This window comes from Manacus candei, unplaced genomic scaffold (genome assembly GCF_025592945.1).
Source record: "Manacus candei isolate 608988 ecotype Guabito, Panama unplaced genomic scaffold, ASM2559294v1 h1tg000050l, whole genome shotgun sequence".
Classification (NCBI taxonomy): domain Eukaryota; kingdom Metazoa; phylum Chordata; class Aves; order Passeriformes; family Pipridae; genus Manacus; species Manacus candei.
Window position 1 is genome coordinate 16,938,336 of NW_026138098.1, and position 24,681 is coordinate 16,963,016.

At 38.0% G+C, this 24,681-nt stretch overlaps 2 protein-coding genes across 4 annotated transcripts in view; one reads left to right on the plus strand and one right to left on the minus strand.

Annotated features, from left to right (window-relative positions):
* MYOF (myoferlin) overlaps nt 1-4,117 on the minus strand; it is a 65,495-nt gene extending 61,378 nt beyond the window's left edge. For all 3 annotated transcript variants that reach the window (XR_007906798.1, XM_051800522.1, XM_051800521.1), the window contains exon 1: nt 3,873-4,117. Coding sequence is in view for 2 of the 3 variants with exons in the window: in XM_051800522.1 (XP_051656482.1) it covers nt 3,873-3,960 (88 nt within the window). In the remaining variant the exon portion in view is untranslated. The remainder of the gene's footprint in view (nt 1-3,872) is intronic.
* Nucleotides 4,118-5,423: 1,306 nt separating this feature from the next.
* On the plus strand, nt 5,424-17,514 carry CEP55 (centrosomal protein 55). The gene is made up of 8 exons (XM_051800586.1): nt 5,424-5,811; nt 7,601-7,888; nt 10,049-10,093; nt 10,872-11,013; nt 13,006-13,319; nt 14,831-14,902; nt 15,614-15,739; nt 16,180-17,514. Exons 1-8 carry the CDS (start codon nt 5,626-5,628, stop codon nt 16,384-16,386), a joined length of 1,380 nt encoding a protein of 459 aa, XP_051656546.1. The 5' UTR covers nt 5,424-5,625; the 3' UTR covers nt 16,387-17,514.
* Nucleotides 17,515-24,681: the final 7,167 nt, after the last annotated feature.

Sequence of the window (24,681 nt, forward strand, 5' to 3'; positions counted from 1 at the left end):
ATTATTTATGTTTCCACTAACAATATGCTTATTCTAGATTATAATGAGAAAAAAACTTTTTGTGCCATGCATCTGTGTGAACTTCAGATAAAAAAACACTGGGAAACATCTTACGTTGGGTTTCAGTTGTAATTTTAGTCAGTCTGAGTGTGGCATTCATATTCCTCACGGATGTATTTTGTATATATTCTCTTTACTGACTTTCCTTTTATTACACTTCTATCAGTATTTTAGTACACTGTGTGGGGGGGTGTGGGGGTGTTTGGTTTTTAAGCTGTGGGCAAAGCTCTTTCTTTTTTCCAACCAAGAATCCCATTGCCAGGCAGGGTAAGAAGGACTGTGCAGTTATTCCAGGTGCTCACAAGTTTCAGGCCCTCAGGTTTCTTCCTTTACTGGTAATGATTCCAGCTATATAACAAAGACTAGGAATGACCTAAGGATAAACTGTAAGATATGGCCAGTCATTATTTTTAGTTTGGCCCTACCACAAAACAAGAAATTATAATGGCTACAGGTAGGAGACTCTATATATTTGTTTCATCAACTACAATAGCTATGGTACTGTAGAAGAAATCACTATTAGCTTTATCTTCATCAAGGTGTTAGACTACCACATGTTGGTCAATATTCTCAATTGGAAATGACTGTAATAAGAACTTAGGGGCCAATGAGTTGACTCAGCGTTCAAAAAAAATTCATTCAAGATGAGCTGTTTAAATAATAACTGTTCCATCATTAGAAAGATAACTACAGTACTGCAAAACAACCAATGCTTCCATCTTAAATTCTTTCTTTTATTATAAATAGCATGTTAATAAATTTCAGCAGGTGGGGAATAGCGGAAGCAAACATTTTCTTTTATAACAGTCCTAAATCTTAGATTCATTGAGAATCATATTTCAGTTAACTAAGTTTTCCATAACAGTTTTGTGAAAGGAGAATTAAGATTGCACAGTGGCAACAAGTGCCAGATCAAATGGGTAGATCTCCAAAAATCTCCAAACCCCAATGTAGCTAATTTAATTCTCTGCAAAACAGAAATATAAATGCAGTGAATAATTGCACTCTAATACTCTTTTCTTTCACACACTGAAGTATAAACTAACATAGCTATGCACTGTTGCAGGCCTGCTGGAAAGCTCTTAGATTCAGCACAGATGGAAAAAGAAATTTTACTCAAGTTAGTCCAATCAAGCTAAATGCCATTTCACCTCAGTTTTTAATGCGTAAATTGCAACGAGGTAGTCAAAAGGAATGATCAAAGCACTAAATGCCCTAATATTGACTGCACAGATAACCAATTGAGTAGATTTTTACACCCTCAGACAAGAATCTAACAAACCAAAACCACTACACTGATTTAATCATTGCCACTCAGTGCCATTTTAGCAAATGGCAGCAGTCTTTTGTACTAATTGGACTAACAATTTGTCTCACGCTGAGTGATGATGAACTCAGAATTCTGTAAGAACAGCACCCAGTTCCAGATAGCGATATTAGTTTACTCTCAGGGTGTAGTTCTCTTTGAACAGTGAGCTGTTCTTAAAGTAAATAAAAGTTCCATTCCATTGGACTGAACATAAATGTGTGAAAAAAAGAGTCAAATGTTCGCACAAAACCCCTTTAATGTAAGACATCAGAACAGAAACAGCTGCCTATTTCCTCTTAATATGGGGCTAATATAAATCACTGTATTAACTGATTGTAATTTGATGAAGTCTATCCTATTCACAGATGAAGGCGTATTAACTTACGTGTCTTAACATATAAAACCTTTGCAGTCACTTTCATACTAACAGCTGTAGGACCGTAAGCTTTTGCTTTACACCATAGCCACAAAGGTCTTATCCCAAGAGACACTCTGTGATTTCATGGAAGCCTTAAATTTACTGAACCTGCCATCAGCAAAGGCTCTGTAAATTAAAGTTTGAACACAATATTGTTTAATGAAATGTCAGCTTCCACAGCAATTTTCTGTCAAATGAGTGCTACTCACTAAGACTTCACCAAGAACACTCCAGAGTCAAACAAGAACATGAAAATGTACTGCAGGGCTATGGCCAAAGTCCTGCAAATGCTCAAGGTTTTCCCAGTCTAGAAAATGCACTCCCAAATGTGTTTTTATGTCCCCCAGCATCTACATGGGGTAGGGACTAAAGTTAAAGACTGATGCCGTTTGACATAAATCTTCCCAAATAAAATAAGACTAGTTTCCCATTTCTACACATTAACAGAGTGAGAGGGGAATCATCAGTGTATATAAAAAGACATCTATAAACATTAACAGCCGGAAGTTCAACATATTTCTGATATGATCCCTACGCCCTTGCATTTGGCAAACAGGCACTCCACTCACAAATTAAATCGGAGCTGCTTAACAGCTTGGCAAAAGCCTCATATTTTCTGCCCTTGAATCACTCTGGACAGAAAGCAAAAAATCAGACTGCTGGTATGTAGTAAACCCATATAAGTAGAAGTGGCATAAGAAATTAAATATCCTACTAAACCTGTCACAATTTTGAAGTTGTATTTGTGACACTGGTTAAGCATGTTTGTGAACATTAAAAATCCCAGTTATAGCACATAAAGCATAAATATAAACTCATTCCTTCAATGTTTGTTGTCCAAGTTCTGTGTTTGGATAACTGAAAGACTGAAAAACAAATCCAGCAATGCAGGAAAAAAAAAATCTGTAACTTATATTTACTAGTAAAAGTGAACTGCATTAGAGCACATATTAGGAACAAAAGATTACAAGGAGGGATTAAACAGACATTTAAAGAAGTGGAGGCGTAAACCAACTCTGGAGTATAAAACTGCAGGAACAGAGGTAACACAAAGGCAAAACTGTAACAGGAAAGCAAAGAAAAAGACAAGGAACTGAAAAGAGAATATGGATACTTAAGAAGTAGCAGAATATGGAACAAACAGAAAAATTATAGTATCATCACTTTTTGCAGGGCAAGTAAAATCATATTTTAAGAGCTAGGAAGTTCCAAAAGCTACTGAGACAGTCTCTGCCACTTGTTCTAACACACGAGGGGATAAAAAACCCCAAACTTAGGAAACCAGGTCACCAGGAATTAAGATGCCTGCTTGTAACAGTTTGGGTTAATGTATTACATGATCCAAAATTGCTTGGAGGTTTTGGCACCCTAAAGATAAATCAGTATCTGAAATGGAGCTCCTCTAGACTAAGTGAAGAAATGATGGCAACAGTTAAAGTAAAATAGCTTTACATATAAGTGCTAATTTTATCACACTGTCTTCTTATCCCATATATAACTGACGAGCAATGAAAGTGTAAAATGTGGTTTCCTTCCTAAATCTTTAAATTAAATAATCTCAACAGGCAAAATTTTGAAGTGCACATCAGTTTGTAAAAAAAAAAACAAACAACCCAAAAAATAAAAACAAACACCTTCAGTAACTACTGTTTTCAACATGCTACTAATAACAATAACCCAGTCACAATAAAAATTTGTGTAACAGTGAGCAGTGGCTGTGCAAAGTGATCAAGACAAGAAGGATTTTTTAGATGGAAAACAAGGTAATCTTCAATAGCAGAATTAAAAGTGGATTTATCTATGCAATTAGATTTGTGTTTCTAAAGCAAAGGGGTAAGCCCTTGCAAAAGGTTGTAAAATGTGAATCCTGAAACAGAAGCACAGCTGGACAGACAGACCAATGCACTCCATCCAGTTCAAATTTCATCCAGGTAACTCCTGTCTCTCTAATTAAAAAGTCTTCCCTAAAACTACATCAGACATAGCTTCAAGAAAACATGTATTCACAGATTTTCAAATGCTTACAAAGGGCACTGTCTTACACAAAACCTCCTCCCTGACTACATTTATGACAGTTTTCCTTACCTTTAAAAATAACAGAAACGATAGGATCTGGTTTCCCAAACTTGGTTTTAGGGATATTGGTAGCAGATTCCACAATTACCCGAAGCATTCTTTCCCGTCTTGCCTAAATGTCGACTGTTACAAAATAAATTCAAGGAAGTCTTCAGTTTCACACTCCTTAACTTCTGGACTGAAATGCTAGCAGGAAGAGGAGGCAGGGAATTGCTGGTTTACAATAAAGAAGGTCTATGGGTGGATCTATGACGGACTAGCTACTCCATCTAGGAAAAAAAAAAGTCCTGTAAATTGACACCAAGTTCTGTCTTGCTGCACAAAAAACAGCTCTCGCTAATGAAATCCTGTAACAGAAAGGACACAGTGCAAAAACGAGTGCAGATTTATTTTTGGAGGGTTTTTTGGTTGCTTTTATTCTGAAGCTGTGTGATAAATCTCTAGTAAGTAACTAAGGCAAGAGTAAGCATTAAGCAACATCAACATTAAACACGACTCTAGTACTCAAGATATATGAAATCTTCATCTTGGTATACCAAGGTATGAAATTTCACGATGGGTTATGTTTTTTCCCTTCTTAATTTGCAGAACTTCATTGTTTGCAAATGGTCTTGGCTTGCCTCCGTGACAGCCTACAGTCACAAACTAGCGACGGTCCCCAAAACCAGTGTAAGTTCTCCCCCTCCCGTTGCGTTCTGGAACAACGATGTGTTGCACAGTAAGTGCTGCAGCTTCGTCACGGAACAGGCTGGATCTAGTAGACAGATTGAGAAATTATTAAAATATATATGCATAACTAAAAATGGAAAATAATTAAGAAAATGCGTACCAAAAAAAAAAAAAAAAAAACAAACAAAAAACCCACAACCCCCCCCCCCCAACAAACCACAATAACAAAAAAACCCCACAACAGCAAAAAAACCCACAAAAACAAAAAAACCCAACCAACTAACTAACCAAAAAGGTGGTATTTGTTTGCCTCTGTATTGTTTGGAGGCATACGTTTTGTCCTAACACAAACATATGCAGTAACAAGGTAAAACTTCCATGACAGGCACAAGAGCTCCCAGCTCCCCGAGCTCAGCGTTACAGCAAGTTTTTCTCAGCTGTGGAACAGATGTTAAAGCCCGAGAAGTGCACGCTGCCACTGCACCACGTGTGCCAAGCAGAGATGAGGGGGGAAAACAGCAAGATGAGTCACATGTAAGCATACTTCAGCCTAGTTCTTACACGATCATAGAGAACCATCCCACCTTATTTTGGAATTTCTAAAGTTATTAGATTTTGGGTAGATTTGGAGAGCTTCAGGAGGAGAAAAAAAAGTAATGTGAAGCACACGTGTTGAGGGAGGGACGAGGACAGAGACAGGTACGGGACCGCACCGAGCGGGCCGCTCCACGCTGAGCCATCGCGCCCCAGCCAGGCCAGCGCCGCGGCGGAGGGTGGGGACAGGCACCGCCGGCAAGCGACACGAGAGGGCAGCACCGCCCGTCCCTCCACACCGCCCGCCGTGACGAGCTCCAAACCCCCGGAACTGACGGGCCGGAGCCGCGGGATTCAAACTCCCGGAAGCGGCGCCGGGCCGGGGCCGGACGGGCTGTGGTTTAGGGTGCTCGGGCCCCGTCCCGTCCCACGGAGCGAGAGCCGGCAGCAGGATCCGGGAAGCCCTGCGCCTGACTCCAGCTGTCGGGAGCCATGTCCTGCCCGCTAAAAGGGATCGCTGTTCCGTGACGCCGCGTTTGGGTTTTACGGGCGCCGAAAGATGAACCCCAAGACCGCCAAAGATCGTATTATGGGCAAGTGGGGCTTAAAGTCGAGCAGCTCCAGAGCTGAGAGTGGGCTGGAGAAGGGTAAACAGGAGAGCGCTGGGCTGAGGAATCATCCCACGGAGGAAGCCGCCCCCGGGAGCGGCGGGATGGCGGAGGCGGAGAGGAGCGGGCTCCTCCAGGTGAGCGGGGTGTGCCCAGCCGGCCGAGCCGTGTCGGGGCCTCCGGGCCTGCCCGGCCCGGGAGCCAGAGCCCCACCTTTCCTCTCGAAACTTCGCTTACTTTGATGTCGCTGCTGGTTTAGTACTGTTAGACAACTTAGACAAACTTTTAGTTTGACGTTTTCATTCTCGTGTACTTTTCAGAGATGACTGAACTAATAAAATCACACTCATCTGACAAGGCTGCTAAATACAAAGACTTGAGGCCAGAGGTGCCAACTAGTCCGTTAGGACCTGTCCTCTCGTGTCCAACAGGTCGCGGAGAATTATTTTAAGCACTTCCTGCAAAGAATATTATGTTTGCAAACATTTGTCTAAGAACATGCCAAAAAGTGCTGAGTGTTTGCTTGAAGTGAATTGTCAAGCTCCCACTCAGCTATAGGTAAATAAAACTGTAATCAGGTCCCTACATTATTCTTCCATTGCAACCAAAGAGCAGAAACTAAGACTGCAAATTCCATCCAAGGTAAACCTGTGGTTGCAGAGAGAGAAGTTCAAGACTTAATATGTGACCAAGTCACATACTGTCAGGCTTCCCAGAAGGACTGCAAAACTTTAAGTAGACTCTTTCAAAGTATACAGCTAATGGAGACTAGGCACACTAATATTTCTAGGCCATTTCTTTTGGCAAAAAGGCTTTGCTTGTGTCTGTGCCACAACGTCAGTTGAGAAATCCTAAGCCAAGGATCAGCTATGCCTGGGCAGCTCATGTACAGTTGTGGCTAAATTCCTTAGTGTATTCACTGTGTCTGTTAGCATTTGCTGCTTGCTCAGTGTTGGTTACTTAATACTGGGTTCCTAGTTTTCAAGTGAAAAATCACCCCCATGTTTAGATGTACCAGGTACTCTGTGGTGTCAATATTTTAATTTTAGTGAGCATTCTATGGTGTTCAACCACTCCCTAAATGAGGCTCTCTAAAATTCAATTTGTTTCAGTTTCTTTGTCATCTTCTAATGACTTCTCAACATGTAGGATTTCAGCATCGGCCTTTCTCACCAAAAATTAAATGCTCTCACATCAGAAGTTCATGGAAAGCCCCAAGGTATCTTAAATGCAGTACTAATTCTGTGTAATAATTACCTGTGCTGGAGGCCTACTCAAAAGAGAGTGCCTGTTGAAAATACCTACTAAGCACATTTTGAAGGGCCACATAATTTGGAAAATGGGATCCTTCTCATGAATGCTTTATTATAACTCTTTCGTAACCTCGCTTACTGTCATGTAGTTTGCAAGAAAGCTCTACTGCTTCCCAAAAGCTACTAAATATGCTGAGAAATAAGCTAAGAAATATATCATCAATGTCTTTACTGGAAGTTTTTTTGAGTTCTTGTACTGCTTGTGTTTGAAGGTTCATATACTGTAGTGATCTGTATTCATATACAAAACTGAGTACCTACCAAGCCTGTGAAATTTGGTTCTTTGCGTTCTTTCCCTGTTTCATCTACTTCAGACTCATTTTGCTATCACTTGAAATATTCCAGGTGATTGTGCTAGTATTGTCTGGTTTGAGTAAAAATAATATTCTCAGCTAATTAAAGGCTAAGAGAGAATCTTTAAAAGTGAATATCATAGAATCATAGAATGGGTTGGATTGGAAGGGACCTTAAAGATCATCTAGTTCCAACCTCCCTGACACCTTCCACTAGACTTGGTTGCTCAGATCACTCAAACTATTGTAAACTTGCTAATGCATTTGTTGCATAGACTAAGTTACTCACTTGTGTCACTTTTTTATTCTGTTTCATTTAGAAAATACATTCCCTTGAAAAAGAAAAAGAAAAACACAACCATCTTGTTGGAGAGAAAGACAGGGAAATCCAAAACCTGAAAGACAAGCTTAAGTCCAAAACCAGTAATAGTGAAGTCTCCTTACTACGAAATCAACTAGAGGAAAAAACAAAGGAAGCAGAAAGGAGAGAACAGTTACTTTGTTCTCTATCAGAAGAAATTAACCGGTTAAAATGTAATTTATCTGCTGTCATGGCAAAATGTTCTGATCTCGAGAACAAAGCCAGTAGCACTTCTCAGGCATCCCAGGTAAGCACTAAAGAAATGCTGTAATTGCAAATTGGAATTTGTGCCCACTAAGCACCAATACTTGTTATAAACTACGATGGGGTTTTAATTTTCTTGTAAGCTGCATTGCATTCTGAAATATTCTTCTATGTAGAGAGATGATATCCAGATTGAATGCTAAATGAAGAACAGTCAGGGAGCACAACTTCAGGCAACACAGCTGGGGAGGGAATTCTCTCACGCTGTACTGCAAGGTCCCTTATGCAAGCTCACATGGCTAGTGTGACTAGTGATACTACATGTAATGATCCCTGTTGATTAAGCAGATACTGTGCCCTTCTTGGATTTGTGTACTCAATGATTAGACAGGCTGAGAAGGCAGCAGCAATAGAGATGTGGGGCACTAATAAAGACACACTAAGATCCTCACCTAATTCAGCTTCAGTCATGATAATATCTTTTTCCTCTCTGTTCTTATAAATCCTCATTTGTGTCTCAGTTGTTAAAACTAATTGTACTTTCTATGGCATCACACACTATAAATACTTCACTGAGACACGAGGTAGGACAGGAATAATGAGTTTCTCCTCTCATTCTAAGTGGTCAGTAGGTATGGTGCCAATCCTTGGCAGCGTTTGCAAGTGCATTTAATATACTAGTTGTTTTTTACAACTCTCCCTGTTCTAATGTTCCATGGAAAATGCAGGTATCTCAATGCGGAGCACAGGGAAGTTGGCACCTAAAATTAAGTGCCTGTAAGTCTTTCTTTTCCAGCTTTTGACCTATAGATGGTGCTGGTTCCCTGTGCTCTACAAGGAACTTAGAAATTCTGCTTTAGGCAAATACATAGCAAAATATCTTAATCTATCACTTTTGAATATGTATCACTTCTAAATGAAGTATATTAGTAAATACCACTTTAAATGCAATATATTTATTTTCAATTTTAAGCGACTTTGAACTGTGTTAGATAATTTAAAATGTATGTAAAGTCAACAGATTTTCAGGATATTTTTGACAATAAACTACAAAAATACCTATTACTCTAAAACCATAATTTTCTTTTAAAATCTTAACTGATCTATCAACAGAGGACAACAAATATGACTGATGTTTTGACTGGATGTCATGGAAAACTTGAAAACAAGTCTAGCAATGCTGCTTGAAACTGCTAGGTGGCATGTGAGCTCTGAAATAGAAACAACAGTTGTATGACACAGTTTTCACTGAGCAGGATTCTAACGTTCATATAAACAATTGTAGTGTCTTTAAATCCTATTTTTGTTAGGAAGTGCTGAAGTTTAATGACCGCATTCAAAGCTCCTCTGTATTTTTCAGTTATAAAATTTGTTGTAAATCATGTTGCAAAACCCATAGGTAAACATTGGAAAAATGTAGTTTGGATTTGGGTAGCAATCTATTTTTTTCTGATTGAAGTTACCTCCAACTTACATCTACACAATTTCCTAAATTCATTCTATCATGCAGAGAATAAACATGTCAGATTATGGAAGAAATAGAACTGTTTACCTGCTCTTTAGATTTAAATGGGTCTCAAGAACTCTCCGACTCATACTTCAAGCACTGTACTGTGGATCAGGTCTCAGAAAATCAGACAGTTTGTCCTTATTGTTCCGGATAGGCTTGCACGACTTCCCAGATGTTAACTATCTTCCTGTTATCCCAGTGAAGCTGTCGAGGTCTCTGTCTGGAGCTTTCCCCCAATAACTCCTGTGGGTCTGGCTTATTGTCAAATGTATAAGGATACAAAAATAGAACAACCACCTTTTTTTCTGTACTTAAATAATATCTTAAATATCTTGATTTTTCAAAAGCTCTTTGGAGAACACCCTTCAGGTCTTCCAAGAGAGCAGTTCAACAGAAAACACATGATGGTCTTCTTAGGAAATGTTCTAGTGTAACTATGAGTTGCAGAGTTATGGAATAAATAAAATGTAAATCTTTTTCCCATCTCTTGCAGAACAGTCTATTTTAAATATATGAAATGGTTTTCTACATAACTTAGATCCTTTAAGAAGGAAAACAACAACCAACTCTAAAGATCTTTAAACACAAAAGGCACATGTATTTATGTGAAATTAATAGTTATATAGTTATATAGAATTAGCTTTGCTCTTTCAGCCATCTATTTTAAACTAACAGGTTGTCCTTTGTCTGCAGGAAGCTGTAACAAACAGCACTGAAGTTGAAAGACAATTGAAAGATGTAAGTTTCCTGTACAGCGTTGCAAGTGCATATAATCTGTATTGTGATGTGTAAGAATGTAAATTATCATCGTATACACTTTTGGTAGCATGGAACCTCAGAGGGTATATTTCCCTCCAAAATATAGTATCTAAAATTATTTTGTGATAAGACAATAATTTAAATTGAAAAAACCAAAACCTTGCAAAATAAAAAAACTGAGATAAGATTTCCACCATCTTTGAAAAACCTTGCTTAGAACATCAGAACAAAGGGGTTACTGACAAATCAGGAGCCTCGAGGAACCTGGTCTGGCACTGCCTGGAATAGCATGAAGCTGAATCAGAAACCTCCCAAGATCCCTTCCAAGCTGAATAATTCTATGATCCAATCAGCTAAAAACTCCATGTTCTTGTTCTTAGAAACTCTAGGTTCCATTTTCAAGGTCTATTATTTTATGTTTTATTTTATATTCACGATTGAAAAGTTAATTTTCCATAATCTAGGCATGACTCGAGAAAGCCTTTGTTCTTTAACTCATTTTCGCATTCCAAGAAGTAATCTAATGAGTATTTAATATTGCTGCAGTTTTAACTTATGTTCAGCATCCTGCCTTATCTTTCTAAATGAAGATGGATTTATTTATTGTACGGAGATTCCTACAATTTGCAGGAGACATAGCTTATCTTTAAACTGTGCGATATATAACTTCTCTTATTTTTAAGGAATAAGACAAACACTTTTAAAATCTGATAAATTACAAGAGACTTTTTTTTTCCTTCTGTTCATTTTCCTGTAGGCTCTTGAGAAAAACCAACAGTGGCTACTGTATGACCAGCAACGGGAAGCATATGTCAGGGGATTGCTTGGGAGGATCTTTGAACTTGAACAGAAGTCAGAAGTAGTTAACCAACAAGAATCTAAAGGATTCAGTTCAGAAGGTATCAACTTTATTTTTTCCCCACAAGTGACTCAAACCATAATTATCTATAGAATAAATTTTCTGAAAACAAGTGATAGCACAATTAATCAAAATCAAGACTTTGTTTTCAACGCTTTGGCTGCTTATTGGTAAAACTTGGTTAAGTAATATTTCTTTGCTTCCTGTTATCTGTGTTACTTACCAACAGTACTTCATGTTCTTATCCACTTCAAAGATGGGTTTTAACAGCTCTGACACACTATTAGCAACCTCTCTGTTTGCTGAAAGTGTTGAGATAAATAGGTGTCTCCCATCCTTCAAAGTACACTTTCAACCGACATAATGGAAGCATTAAGGATTTATTAGCTAGGTGTGGATCAGATTTTTTTAAATTTACTTTTTTCAAAATAAATATTATAAAAATGACTCAAGATTACCACGTTCTTTATTCACCTGAACAGTTGTTGCAGGGCATGAAAACCTGTGATAGGTTTTGGAACCTGTCCAAAATAGTGTTTCGCAATATGGATCTGGACACCGCCAGCTCACACTTCCATGCTGTGCAGTTCCTCAGTAAGGCACACCCTCTCAGTATTAATAAAATTAAAATCACATTGAGCAGAAGAACCAGAAGGTGTTGACTTGCTTTAGTTATTATCAAACTATTATTTCATATATGCTGCAAGTGACCTGCAAGGTAAATTCATTAAATGTGGGGTAAGAGCATACCCACGGACTTACCACAGTAACTCACATGCAGTGGCTTGGTTTCTGTATTGTTTGAATCTTTATGGAAAACAATAAAATATCATCAAAATCTTGTTTTGGTGCTGTTCAGAAATCTGTGAACAGTATTTTTAGATGAAGACAGACTGAAGTAGTAGCTTACCAGGAAATGTAACTCGAGAGTTACTGCAGTCAAAGCTTTGTCATCAGAGCAGCCAGGAGACCACGAGTTAGGATGTAAGGAAGTTCCTTTCTTCAAGCAGCTAGACAGTAGCAGAAATCCAGATTTCTAAGGATCTAGCTATACAAGTTGAAAGTAGATATGACAACATTTTCCAAGGAAAATCTTGTCTGTCTCTGAGGATGTCACCACCCTATAAGGGAGTATTGCTAACGAGAACATAAGGCTTAGTTTGTAGCTGAGGGAAGGGAGAACAGTCAAGTTAGAAACTCTCCCTGGTAAATTACACTTTGAAGAAATAGGGTAAGTCTTCAATCATAACAGTATCAAAGACAAGAAACAGTGCCAAAATCAGCAAATCCCATGAAATTCTGCATTCCTTGTTCTGCTTCTATTTTGTATTACTACTGACTGTATTACTGCAGGCCTCTTAGTTTTTTCCTACTTACTAAACTTTTCTTGTGTCAACAAGCAGAAATTTTTCAAACTCTGGTTTAAGTAACAGTCACTAGCCAAGAAGCAGTCGTGGGGTTTTTTTAGCAAAAGAACTATCCTAGTTCTTTCTATTTGCCATTTAGAAGTAAATTAAGGCATACAATTTGAAGAAGATGGTCTGCAAAAGATAGTGGATGGTCTGAGTTTGGTCAACAATGGTGGAGTCTATCAGATCCCCAGGGTATCTCTGGGGAGGGAGTAATGCTAGGGAGGCTAAAAGTGGAAGTAAGAATCTGGTGTCTTTGGGTCAGATTCCCATGTGTCAGTATAATGCATGAGGGCATGTAAGAACTGTGTGGGTCATGGAGCTTGTGTACTTGGGGCAAAGGTTGTAATATTGCTGTAAGGGTAAGTGATGGAAGTAGCTGTAGCACAAAATATTATGCACATGCCAAGTTGCAATTTTCCAGTAACTGTATAGGTAAGGAGACTATGCATTATAAATATTGAAAGCTGTTCTAACTAAAGTTTGGTGCTAATCTGACCTATGTAATAGCCTACTATGTCAGTTTCTATTAACCAGCCTTAAAATGCTTAAGGATTTAGTGCCCTGCTTTTTAAGTGGGGTTTTTTCCACATTATTAACTCAATTATTTCTGACTCATTAAGGTCATCTGCAAAAGGAAAAGCAAGAATACTATGACCACCTGCTACTAACTGCTAAGAGGGATCTTGAGACTGAAAGATGCACTGTAACCCAGCTGAGATTTGAACTTAATGAATTCAAAAAGAAATATGAAGAAACACAAGGAGAAATAATGAGTTTAAACGCCTCATTGCAGTCACAACGGGTTGCTGAAATGAAGGCTCAAGAAAATGAAAATAAAATGAAAGAGAAAGTGCAGAGACTAAAACAGGAAAATGAAATTTTCAAAGAAAAGCTCAGAGAAGGAAAAAAAAAAGCTGAAGATCTTTCTTGTCAGGTAAGTGGATGCATTTGGAGGTTTGAGATAATAGCAAAGAACCAAGAGAGATGAAAAGTCATACTTAATCAGAATGGCCCATCACTCACTCTGATAACTGTTCTCTGCATAGATCTAGACTCATGTCGTTGTGATTAAAACTGAGTTGTCTAAACAAGGAACTTCTTTGTTCACTTATTTCCCTGGTCTTGTGGGACATGAGGGAGAAGTGAGAAAATATTGAATTGATTCTAATATAGTTCATCCTCAAGATTAATAGTAAAGGAGGATAGGAAAGGTGAAAATTCATTTTATTGTGTGCTCCTAACTATGGAATATCATTGATATTTGCTGTCACCTGGCAGCTACAATGCACATGTGGGTTTGTAGTTTCATACCTACTGAATAAGCAGCTGTGTCCCCAGATAGTGCCCTCAGCCAACCATTGCAGCCATGTAGCTGCATTATTTTTCCTTTGCTTTTCCATTCAGATGAGTTCCTGCATTTGATTCTGTATATGATGGATAAGATCTCTGCAAGTACCCCTGAGTACTAGAAAGCAAGGGACTGATAGCAAGGGAAGGGATGGACCTTAAGTTGGGGAAAGATATGAATGTGCTGTATGTTTGTCTTTAAAAATACTCAATGCTTACCTTCGTTTGTATGAAATACTCATGAGGAGTGTGCCACTTCTGCTACACAGAGAATTACAGTGGTGTCTTAGAATATTCCTATCAGCGTGGTAGCACTAAAAAAAAAAAAAAAAAATCTATTCTTTCTTCTTCTAGACATGAAATCATGGCCACATAACTGCTGAAGAGAAACTGGAAAGTCATCCTTGAAGGACAGACCTCAGGGCATCTAAATATGATAGACTTGCTACTAGAATTCTGGGGTCAATAATAAAGCAATGTAGAATTGAAATTCGAAATAAGAGAATAAAATTTACTAGACACTGAAGTATACTAAAACCAGAACAGGAGTTCAGCCCTCTAAACACAGGCTGGTTCTCGCTGATTAAAAGATGTTTATTTTTTGAAGCAGAACAGCAGCATTGTCATAAAAGTTGATACATACTGAAAGTGGAGGATATTTTAATGTCTGCAATTACTTAATTATTATAGTTTAGTCCTTTCTGAGCCTTAAACTTGTTCTTTTCTCTTATAAAAAAAGCTGCATTGTTTGATACTATTAACATTGTGTCATGTTAGTACAAATGTAGGTTTTGTGTGTAATTTTTCTCAGCATCCTGGCAATTACCTAGGAAACATCAGTTTTGTGTTTCTTTTTTTAACAATAACATCATCCTGCATTTCCCCTTTTCAGTGCAATAATGATTTTTCTGTGGGGTTTTCCTCAGGGAAGTAGAGATACTTAAATCGAGTTTGGCTGTTGCATAACAGGTATATATTTTCTGTTGGCGTGAGAATGTAAAAGTTTACTTCCATCCCACTTTAGCTTCATCATTTTTTCAAGCTTATTAACTACTGTATATGAAAGTTGTTTGTTACAAGTGTTCCTCTGCCTTGTAGGTGCAACTTCTTCATAAATCGTTGCTCAAACAGAAAGAGGAGCACACAAGGATAGCTTTGTTGGAACAACAGGTACCCAATTATATGCTAAAATGCTGATATTTAATCTCTATTATGCATAAAGTCTTTCTAGACTAATGTCAAATTTAAGAATGATTAGTATATTAAATAAAGCAATACTAGGCATGAATATTCAACTGTGAATAATCTCTTGATGCTTCTAAAAATTTTGACACATCTGTCAAGAGGAAAATCTGTATCCTTTTACTGATGAGTGTGATCAAACCTGATATTATTTTCTCCACAGTCACTAGTTCAACAGTTACATCCTCAGATGAGGTACAGGAAACGTCCTTAAACCAATCAGCTTGTTGAAGTTTTGCAATATATTTTTGATAAAGCTATAGAAATAATTGCATTGCTATCTTTTCCATTTTCTTTATTTTTTTTTACAAGTACATTTTTACAGTTATGTTTATTTGCTAAACTTGGGTGTACAGTGTTATCCATAGTTTCTGTCCAAACTGAAATACCCTCCAACCAAAAAATCTTTCAACTTCACCGCTGCTAAGGGTGATTTTGATAAAATGGACATGTATGAATTTCATTGTAGTGAAAGTAACAAGTGATTTTTAATTATTTTTTTTTAATTTTCCTTTTAATCCCATTGTAGGATGTGATTGCAGAGCAAAACTGACTTTAAACATATAAATGGGAAATATTCCTCCCTATTCTTAATAATTCTGACTTTAATTCTTTATTTTTTACTTGGGGGGCTGCCAGATCCAGACATGCACCACAGACTTAGAGAATGGAAAGCTTGATCGCCAGAACTTGGAGCATCAGTTAAACAAAGTCCTCAAGGAACTGCACAAGGCCAGGGAGCAAATATCCCGTCTGGAACCTCTGGTATGTACTGAATAACTTGCAGGTGAATTCAGTCAGGGATTTTGCATAAACATACATCTCACTTTGGGATCTTATTTCAAGCATAGCAAGTGTCCTTACATCCTTCAGGTATGTGGTCCCAAGGAGCAGAACCCTGTGACAGCCAGCTAGCCAGGCATTGCTTTTCCTACAGTGCTGCTGCAGGAGATGTAGAATAGTCAGATTGCTGAGCAGGGAACACGACTGTGTTTTGTATCACAATGTATTCCCTAGTTTTGTCTGTTGCACAGTGACAGCTGCATTATGCTTCTGCTCAAACTTGCTGCTGGTGAACAAGACACAATGCTTAGTGCTGTAACACACACAAGGCTTGTGTGCCATCAGGCCTTAATGTTTTTCCCTGTGGTATTTGATCAGTGCATGTATGCACCAGTCTTACACTAAAGCTCCTCCTTTTCCAGAAACTCCGAGAATCTGGACGTGTGGAACTACAAGAAGATCTGCAAGCTCTGTTTGACGAGAAGCTGACCACGTATGACAGAAGTCCTTCCCCAAAACATTCAAGCCTCCTTGATGAAAGTTTTCTCGAGTGTCCCAGATGTAAAATGATGTATCCAACAAGCCAGCACAGAGAATTGTTAGCACATATTGACTTCTGTACAGCTTGAGCTCCAAATGGACTTACTATATTTGCTTTACACATACTGCCAATGTGCTCAGCAAGAGATCTTTTAAAGCTTTATTCTTAAGGTTGCATAAAGGACTGCTAGTTTTATAATTCAGTTCTACAGAAACATTAAGAGTATAATAATTTGGCCTCAAATATTTTACCTGATGTTTTTGCAAAAAAGCAGCTATTGCACTTTTGGTTGCAAATGGAAATATTTTTAGAATTAGGAATATCTTAAATAGTAAACTACTGACTCTTTTTTTTTTTGCACTATTAAATATAAGAACAGTAAAAGCACAGCTATTGTGTCAGACTTTATTTTAACATTTGGCATATCCAGTTCTTGGTTGGTGAATCCTGATGATTGTGCTTGTACCTTAACTAACAAGAATAGCTGCAAAAGATTTTTGGCCCTCATAGGTGCACTATATATATATATATATTTATATGTACATGGTGGGTGTGTGTATGTGTAGTGTGTATAGTATATATAGACATGAACCATATACATGTGAAATGTCATCTCAATACACAAAAACTCAGGAGGGCCATGTTAGATCTTTGCTGCTTAAGATTCATGTTGAAAACATCAATCATAAGTAGCTTATTTTCCTGAACCACAATCAGGGGTGACCGAAATTCTGACCAAGGTTTAAGCTCTTCTCAAAAAAACCAACTTCCTAGCAAATACAAACTTCATTGGTGCTGAAAAGCTTATATTTCAGACAATGTCAGAGGCCATTTTTGAAGTTTGGATATAGAATTATGCTGAATTGAACTTGTTTGTACTTCTATATTTTAGAGGTTAAAGTTGAGAAATGTCAGTTATTCAATCTTATATTTGACAAATGTCCCAAAGTGCAGTTTTTATAAATTGCTCTAGTGGATTTGAAGTGTCACTGTATTTTGGTATTGCTACAGGAAACAAGTTAATGATAAATTCTGGCAACAAATTAGAAACTCGCAAAAGAATTCCCTTATGGATTTGGAATTGCGGCGTTATTTTTCTCTAGCACCTGCTGTAAACCTGAATCTGTTTCCAGTGTTTTGTTCCTTGCATCTGTAGTGAAGTCCAAAAAGAAGTTCCTTCTGTGGAAATTATTAAAATGAGGAAATTTTACAAAAATACACTAGTTGAGAATAAATTTGCTTCTTTTACAAGCTTGTGGTTTTCTGAGGACATACTGGCATACTGGTCCTGACTGCTAGCTAATATCAGCTTTTTCCATCATGCTTTGCTGCAAAGCTGCATGTATTTACCTCATAATGCTCACCTTAATCTTTGATGGTTAAACCTTTTTCTAAAATATGAATGTGTTTTCCAAGTTATTTTCAATAACTTAGAGTATCAAGTGATACTATTGTTGATTAAATCCAGTGTTCATAAGACAGAAAGAAAATGTTAAAATCTATTATCTTTATATCTGAAATATCTTTGCCAAATTTACTATATTAACCACTCTCTTTGCCGAATTTATTTTATTAGCCACTCTATCCACTTTTCAATTTCACTGACCATGTCTCAGGCTAATCTTTGTATTTGACAATTTGCTCAAGTGTTAGCAACAGGCTTTCTGACCAAAGATATAATGAACTAATGAGTAAAACAGAAATTATGCTTCAGAATCTCAATGTTTTGCTGTGAGAAATTGTCTTAATTTCATGTCTTTTTAAAGATCTTTTAAAAATTCAGGGTAAAAGCCATGCTTTTCATTGAACCCCAATAATTTTAATCTCTAATTAAACTACTTTTGAAAGTTTAAGTTAGTTGTATTTTCACAACACCTTAATCAGCTAGTGTTCTATTCCCAGTTGCACACTCAGCATAGTTTCTGCAAAAGGAAATCCTGATCTTTTATGTATTATAGATGAAATAAATTTGCCTAGTACGGGTCAGCACTCTTCAGCAGTTCTGAGGCTTTCTTAAATTAGCATGAAACACTTTCTCATTAGAAGCTGGTACTGTAGTGGAAGACTCATATAGTTGATAATGTGATAACCTTTAAAAAGTTTTGTTCATTCCAGACCCTTTTCTGAACTTTAACAACAGATTTAGTCCTACCTGCTAAATATTACACCTAAGCACAAAAAAACCCCTCCTTGCTGATAAAGATATGGATCATAGTGTGGTATATGTTAAAAAATATAAAAATTACATTCTAGTGAATAAAAATACCTATTTTGAAAGAAGAACCACAAATACTATTGTCATCACTTACATGTAATTAAAACCAACTAAAAAACTCCCACTCTGTAAAGTATGCAGCTCATATCATTGGGTTTTTTCCATTCTTCAGAAGCTAAGGCCTCTAAGACAAAAAATTATTTTATTTAGTCTTAAAGTATTCAAAAAGGAAAAAGGTTTGCTGCTCCTCTCTCTAGTTATATTCAGGAAAGAAGTTTGTGCCTAGTGAGCTCATCTTAATGGTAAAGCTGTAAATTTAGTTCTTTGTAAGACAGGAAGCAACAGCAATGTTTTAATTATTTCAAGCACTTTGGGTTATGCACATTTCAAGGAATAGAATTTCAACCTAGTAGAAAGCTGATGGTCTAGGGAAGCTTGGGCGTTAATATAAAGATTTACCAATACTAGGAAAGAAAAAAAGTCTTCCTATGGTCAGTGAGAAGAGTAATGTTCAAAATTGCAACAGGAGAAAGTCTGACACAGGGAAAATCTTTCTGGTGGTTGGAGTAGATGAGCAGTGAAACACATTGCTTAAGGAGGCTGTGAAATCTCCCCCACTGGAGATTTACGGGGACAGTTACATAACTACCTAAACCATCCCCGACACGTGAGTCTGCCTTGGGTCAGGGATATCAGCCATTGATTTCTCACAGTGCCTTGAAGTGCTATTTTAAATTACACACAAAGACCTGCAATAAATAAGATTTAAATAAAAACACAATTGTTGTTCTGCATGGACCCTCAATGTTATTTCACTCCATGCAGAATTAGTAGCTACCACACCAGAATCATGAAAGCAGTTTAATCTTGTGTTTCTCAGGTGGAAAATTACTGGTATTCCTATGTCTGCATAAACTTCTAGTTTGAGCAGAAAAAGCCATTTTATTGCACTGAACCATCGCAACCCTGCTGGAAAACAAGATAAATAACACAAACACTTGATGTCACTTAATTACCCAGTATTGGGAAGTGCCTCATCCCCACGTTGTTTTAATGAACAGCACCATGGTGTCTAGTTCTATGGCATTTGGGGAGTTTGGAATCCCCTCCACAAGGTGCTCCAGAAAGCTGGTGTACTGAGTGAGAGTTAACCAAGCCAGCCAGTGAGAAACATGACTGCTCAAGAAAGGCTTGGTGTGTAGAAAGGAGATGCTCTGGAGGAGTAGCAGATGTGAATTCTCTTATAACATTGGCTGTCTATGTCAAATGAGCCTCTTGCAAAAAAAAAGCAGACTTCAAACAGGACATGTATCCAAGAAGTGAGACCTCCCCTTACACCCAGTCTTCCTTCAGACTTGAACAGAAATCCACACCGGAAGTCAGGGACATTTTGCTGTCTCTCTCTGATCAATTAAGATTTTAAGTATTTCATATTGAATTAATAGTTTCAAAAAGAGCAAGATAAGATGCTTCAGAATATCCTGTAAGAATGAAGCCTGACACCTTATCATAGTGATATCCAGCTGGCTTCTTGACAGTGCCACCAGGTTTAATTACCCTCATCAACTCAAAACTGGTGAATGTGCACACTGCAACAGTGAAAGTGCTAGTTTTGTCAATGTAACAACTGTGATATGGTCAATATTATTTCATTCAACAAGACAGGAAACTCTACAGCCTAATTAAGGCATCCATGCTTTCAAGCCTCAGTTTTTAAGAAGCTCTAAGTCATCTCTTATCAGTCATTTCAAATAGCCATTGATAATATTAAACACGGACATCGTGGAAAATAATATGATTAACATTACATTTGAGAAATCAGAAGGGTTTACAGCAGAATTTAAAGTATTATTTGAACTTTCCCTCATTGCTGTTGCAATAGTGATTTTTCTACTTCTCCAGCCCTAGGTTAATGCTAGTTAAGCACGTGCCTTGCCTTCCAATATGGCCAGATTTTCTTTGCAGCAGACAGGCACTCTGTTGACCTTATTTCAGAAAAATGTGGCTTTAAAAAGTAAAGTTTCTATTCCAATTCTGACCTAAAGAACCCCTGTTTCTCCCAACAAGCTACTCTTTAAGATGAGACATAAGGGAAAGAAAAGCAAGCCAATTCTCCTTAAATCTCACAAGTAAGAGCATTCTCTAATCACTGGGTTCTTGAATATGAGGGAAAATAAAGATATCTGTGATCTCTGCACAGCGTACAACCCAGCAGACCAATGTGTTCAGGAAATGTCTGAGTACATCTCATGAGCATGAGAGGCTGGTGACAAGTTTGGTTTGTAAATCTTTCAGATGTACACAACAATATTTGCTTTGATGTCTCTGCATCAAAGGTCATTAGCAGGAATTTAAGTAACTTTACGCACACCTGAAAGTTAAGCAAAGGTTCAGTGGCCCTTAAACATCAGACTATAATTCTCCATATAAATCTTACTCAGGATCTCAGTTCCTGGTGAGAGCATTCTACCATATCCTGCAATGTCCAAACAAATCATTCTGATACCCTGTATTCACTGATAAAGGCCCTAAATCCATGGGATAGATGTGTGAGTGAACTAAAGTTTTTAAAACTGTTAAAAAACAACCTCAGTTAGTTAGAACAGTTTAGCTGGAGCTGAGTCACCCTGGTGAAGCTTGGTTAGCATACAGCAAAACAGAGTTCTCTTTTACATGGATTATGTACTTACATTTGCACTTGGTTCAGAGAGAAATCCCTTCATTACTGAAAGCCACAAGGAAATTCAATATTGATGTTGGCAAAACTTCTGGTGGTCTTGACAACAAAAAACTGACACAGCTTTTATTAGAAAGCACATCTACTGAGAGTAGTATCAGCAGCTCTGCATTTGACCAAGGCATTGGTGAATAATGCTGCTGCTACAGCTTGAAACTACAGCACCACTGGCACGTATCCCAGGAAGCATGCCAGCTTCTGATGGATACTGACCACAGCAAAATGAGACTTCTCAGAAGAAACAGTTACTTGCTCATGCCCCAGAAGAAACAGGGATTAGTTTTTGACACGATGACACATATAAAGCACCTAGCTTTTTCAGTGGACACTGGAGTGTGAGAGCTTGCTTCTATATTTGCAGTCCAAGTTTAAAATTGTCCCTTGCACATTGGTGTAAATGCTTCAGCTCACTGATATGAAAGTATACAGTGGGTGAGCAGTTAGAAAACTTCCTAAAAAAGAAAATAAATCAAAACAGACTTGTATTTGGAACATAATATGACAGTAACATGACTTCTTATAAGCACAGAATTCGTAGTGTCTAGAAGCAGAACAGCAACAGTATGGTACGTAAAAGGAAAAGTGAAAATAAAAAGCTAACCTTGGATGCAATTTATGGTAAAAACCTTATTGTACAGACACAGTTTGAGTCATCTGCAAGCTTGGAACCTCTTGTGAAGACAGAGTCAACATTTCTCATATAATGAATTTAAATCACTTAGCAAATATGAAATGTGCAATACATCTGTTACAGAGGTCAGTGCTATTTACTCATTGTGAAAGAGGTGCACGACAATAGGCCCAAAGACTTAAACACCACTCTACATGCAAAAGGGTGCAAAACTAAGGTAAAACCTTTTACTAGATCATGTCCAAGTGGAACAAGAATTCCCATCTCCCAGAATCTCCCAGTGGTCCCTCTCTCTGGGAATATTTTTTACGCTCAAGAAATAAATAAGCTGTCATGACAGCTCATGGTTGCCAGGGGAACAATCTGAAAAGCAGAGCTTGACTTATGGTATCAGGTAGCACAGCCCTTATCTGCCATAGGAGGCCAAGGCTTGGGCTTTCATTAAGGATGAAAAAGAATAACCACAAAAAAGGAGACAAGATTTTTCCCTGCTAGGAAAACCAGCTCCAGAGGGGTCCCCGCGACCTTCCTTCAACCTAGGAACAATGATATCTGAGTTGACTCGATGTTTCACCACTTCTGAGCATAAAAGAGAACATAGGTTGAAAAAGTTATATAGGTTAAACAATCGTAACAGGTTTCCAAGCATTCTGTTAATCACTTCCTTGTCACAGGCGCCTGTGGTGCAAGTGCCACACACAGCACCCACCTATTACAGTAATGCCAGAGGAGCTCTGTCAAGATTATGGTTCCTCCCTTCCTCAGATTTCACATTGTGGTTGTTGCTATGATTGTACATACCCAACAGCAAATACAGCTTTCGTACTTCATGGAAGGGAAAACTACTTTTTAAGATAATGGATATATTAGACCCATGACTAATCAGATTACTTTTGTTCCTGCAATGAGCTCTCATTCATTTGATTGAACTCCATGGAAATGTGCATGTTTCTTCACACCTCTGCAGTCCCCAGGCACAGTATTTTGTACACAAGTTAGTGTGAAGCTCACTCACTAACAACATACTAAAAGCAGCATTTTGCTTTGGTTCCCCTGAGCAAACAACAGGCTTATGTCAAGTAAGTAAGGTTCTCCCTCACACCTAAGGACTAAAGCTAAAGGTGATCCTTTCTAAAGAAGATCAAGGGTCTATCTAAATACTTTCACACATCATCTCATTTTCAAACCTTCTGCTCCTCTATGGCATTCCTTTTCTCCCTGGCTGAAAGTATCTTAATTTCTTCAATAATGCTGCTTTGGATGTTTCACTTTACATTTTCCTTCCCTTATTCTGTTTCCAATGTGTTTGCTTTTACCCTGAATTGACAGGCTCTGTTTCTAATTTCTTTTTCCACTAATGCCAAAGAGGCTAAAGATTTTATTCACAACAAAATTTGTATTTATCTGTGATACCATTTCCAGCTGTCCTGTTAATGCCTTCCAAGTTTGCACACAGTTACAATCAGACTTTTAATAATAGCTCTTTCGCCATTCCACACTGCTATTCAGAACTGACCACACCACCCCTATTGCCAGCTGTCCAGAACTTTAGGCTAAGTTTCTTAGATTGTAAAAAGTCCCAAACCAGTGAAGTTGTTGGCAACTGGAAGGTATTTGCTGCATTTCAAGATTCACTAGTAATTTTAAAGAATCAGTCCATAGCAGAGCCAACATAGATTGTGGTTAGATATGTCAAGCATTGATCATAAATACAATTTATCAGTAAGCATATTAAATTTGCCAAAACTTTTGTAATAGGGGTGCAGATTTTCTTCTCCCATCAAGTGATGTAGAATAAAGCATGTGTATCGAGACACTAGCCAGTCACTTGTGTTGCTGGATGAAAAAAACTCAAGCTTTGCAACTTCTCATATTGTCTTCACTTGAGTTAATAGTCCATCCCACTTAACAGCAACTATGCCCACATTTCATACAGTCATCGACCAGCAGGAGTTAATAGGAACATTTCATCCACCTGTTTAGGCTGCCCTGCAAACTCCCTGTTTGATGAGCTCAAGAGAAACAACCTAACTAAAAGCAATGAAAATTCTCCACTGGCAAAGATGTGGGAAGTGGTCCAGGAAAGATGTCACTCTTGTCATCCCTCATTAGGAGATCGTCCCTTAGAAGGACTCAGTTTCTGGAATCCCCACTAATCTGGAATCCCCACTAATGCTGTTGCGTAAGAGGTTGATGGCAGGGTCACACCCAGGGTCCTGCAGAAGCACGGCCCGGTCACCAGGTCCCATTGGCACATCAGTTTGGAATAATTCTCACCTAATCAAAAGGTGCAGGTCCACACACCCAGCCTGTAACTGTGCCCTTGAGCACCCACACTGGCACGTGTGAGCCAAACGAATGCATCCAGAGCTGTCTGAAGTTATACAACTGTTTACATACTTTATGAAAACCTTTTATCTTTTTTTATGAGACATTATCTGTTTGTCTGTGGCAATTTATGTGCTTCACTCCCAGTCTATTTCCAAATCATCTGAAATGAAGAGCGTAAGTGGAAAGGCCTACTTTCATTTACAATCTGAGCAACTGCTTCCAGGAACTGAAGCTCAGAGAAAATATGATATTTTCTAGGCTTGTCTTACTTTAACAAGCTTCTCCAGCAAGAACGCATGACACAGATGGGTAAGATTCTGGATCAACTTTGTAAACAGATCCCCAAAATCACAACAGTGACACTTCTCCATAGTTAGCACAAGCAATGTACAGGTCTGCTGTTTCCAAATGGCGTTGTCAAGACAAAGTCAATGGGTAAATTCCTCTTTTCTTTTTTTGCCCTAGACTG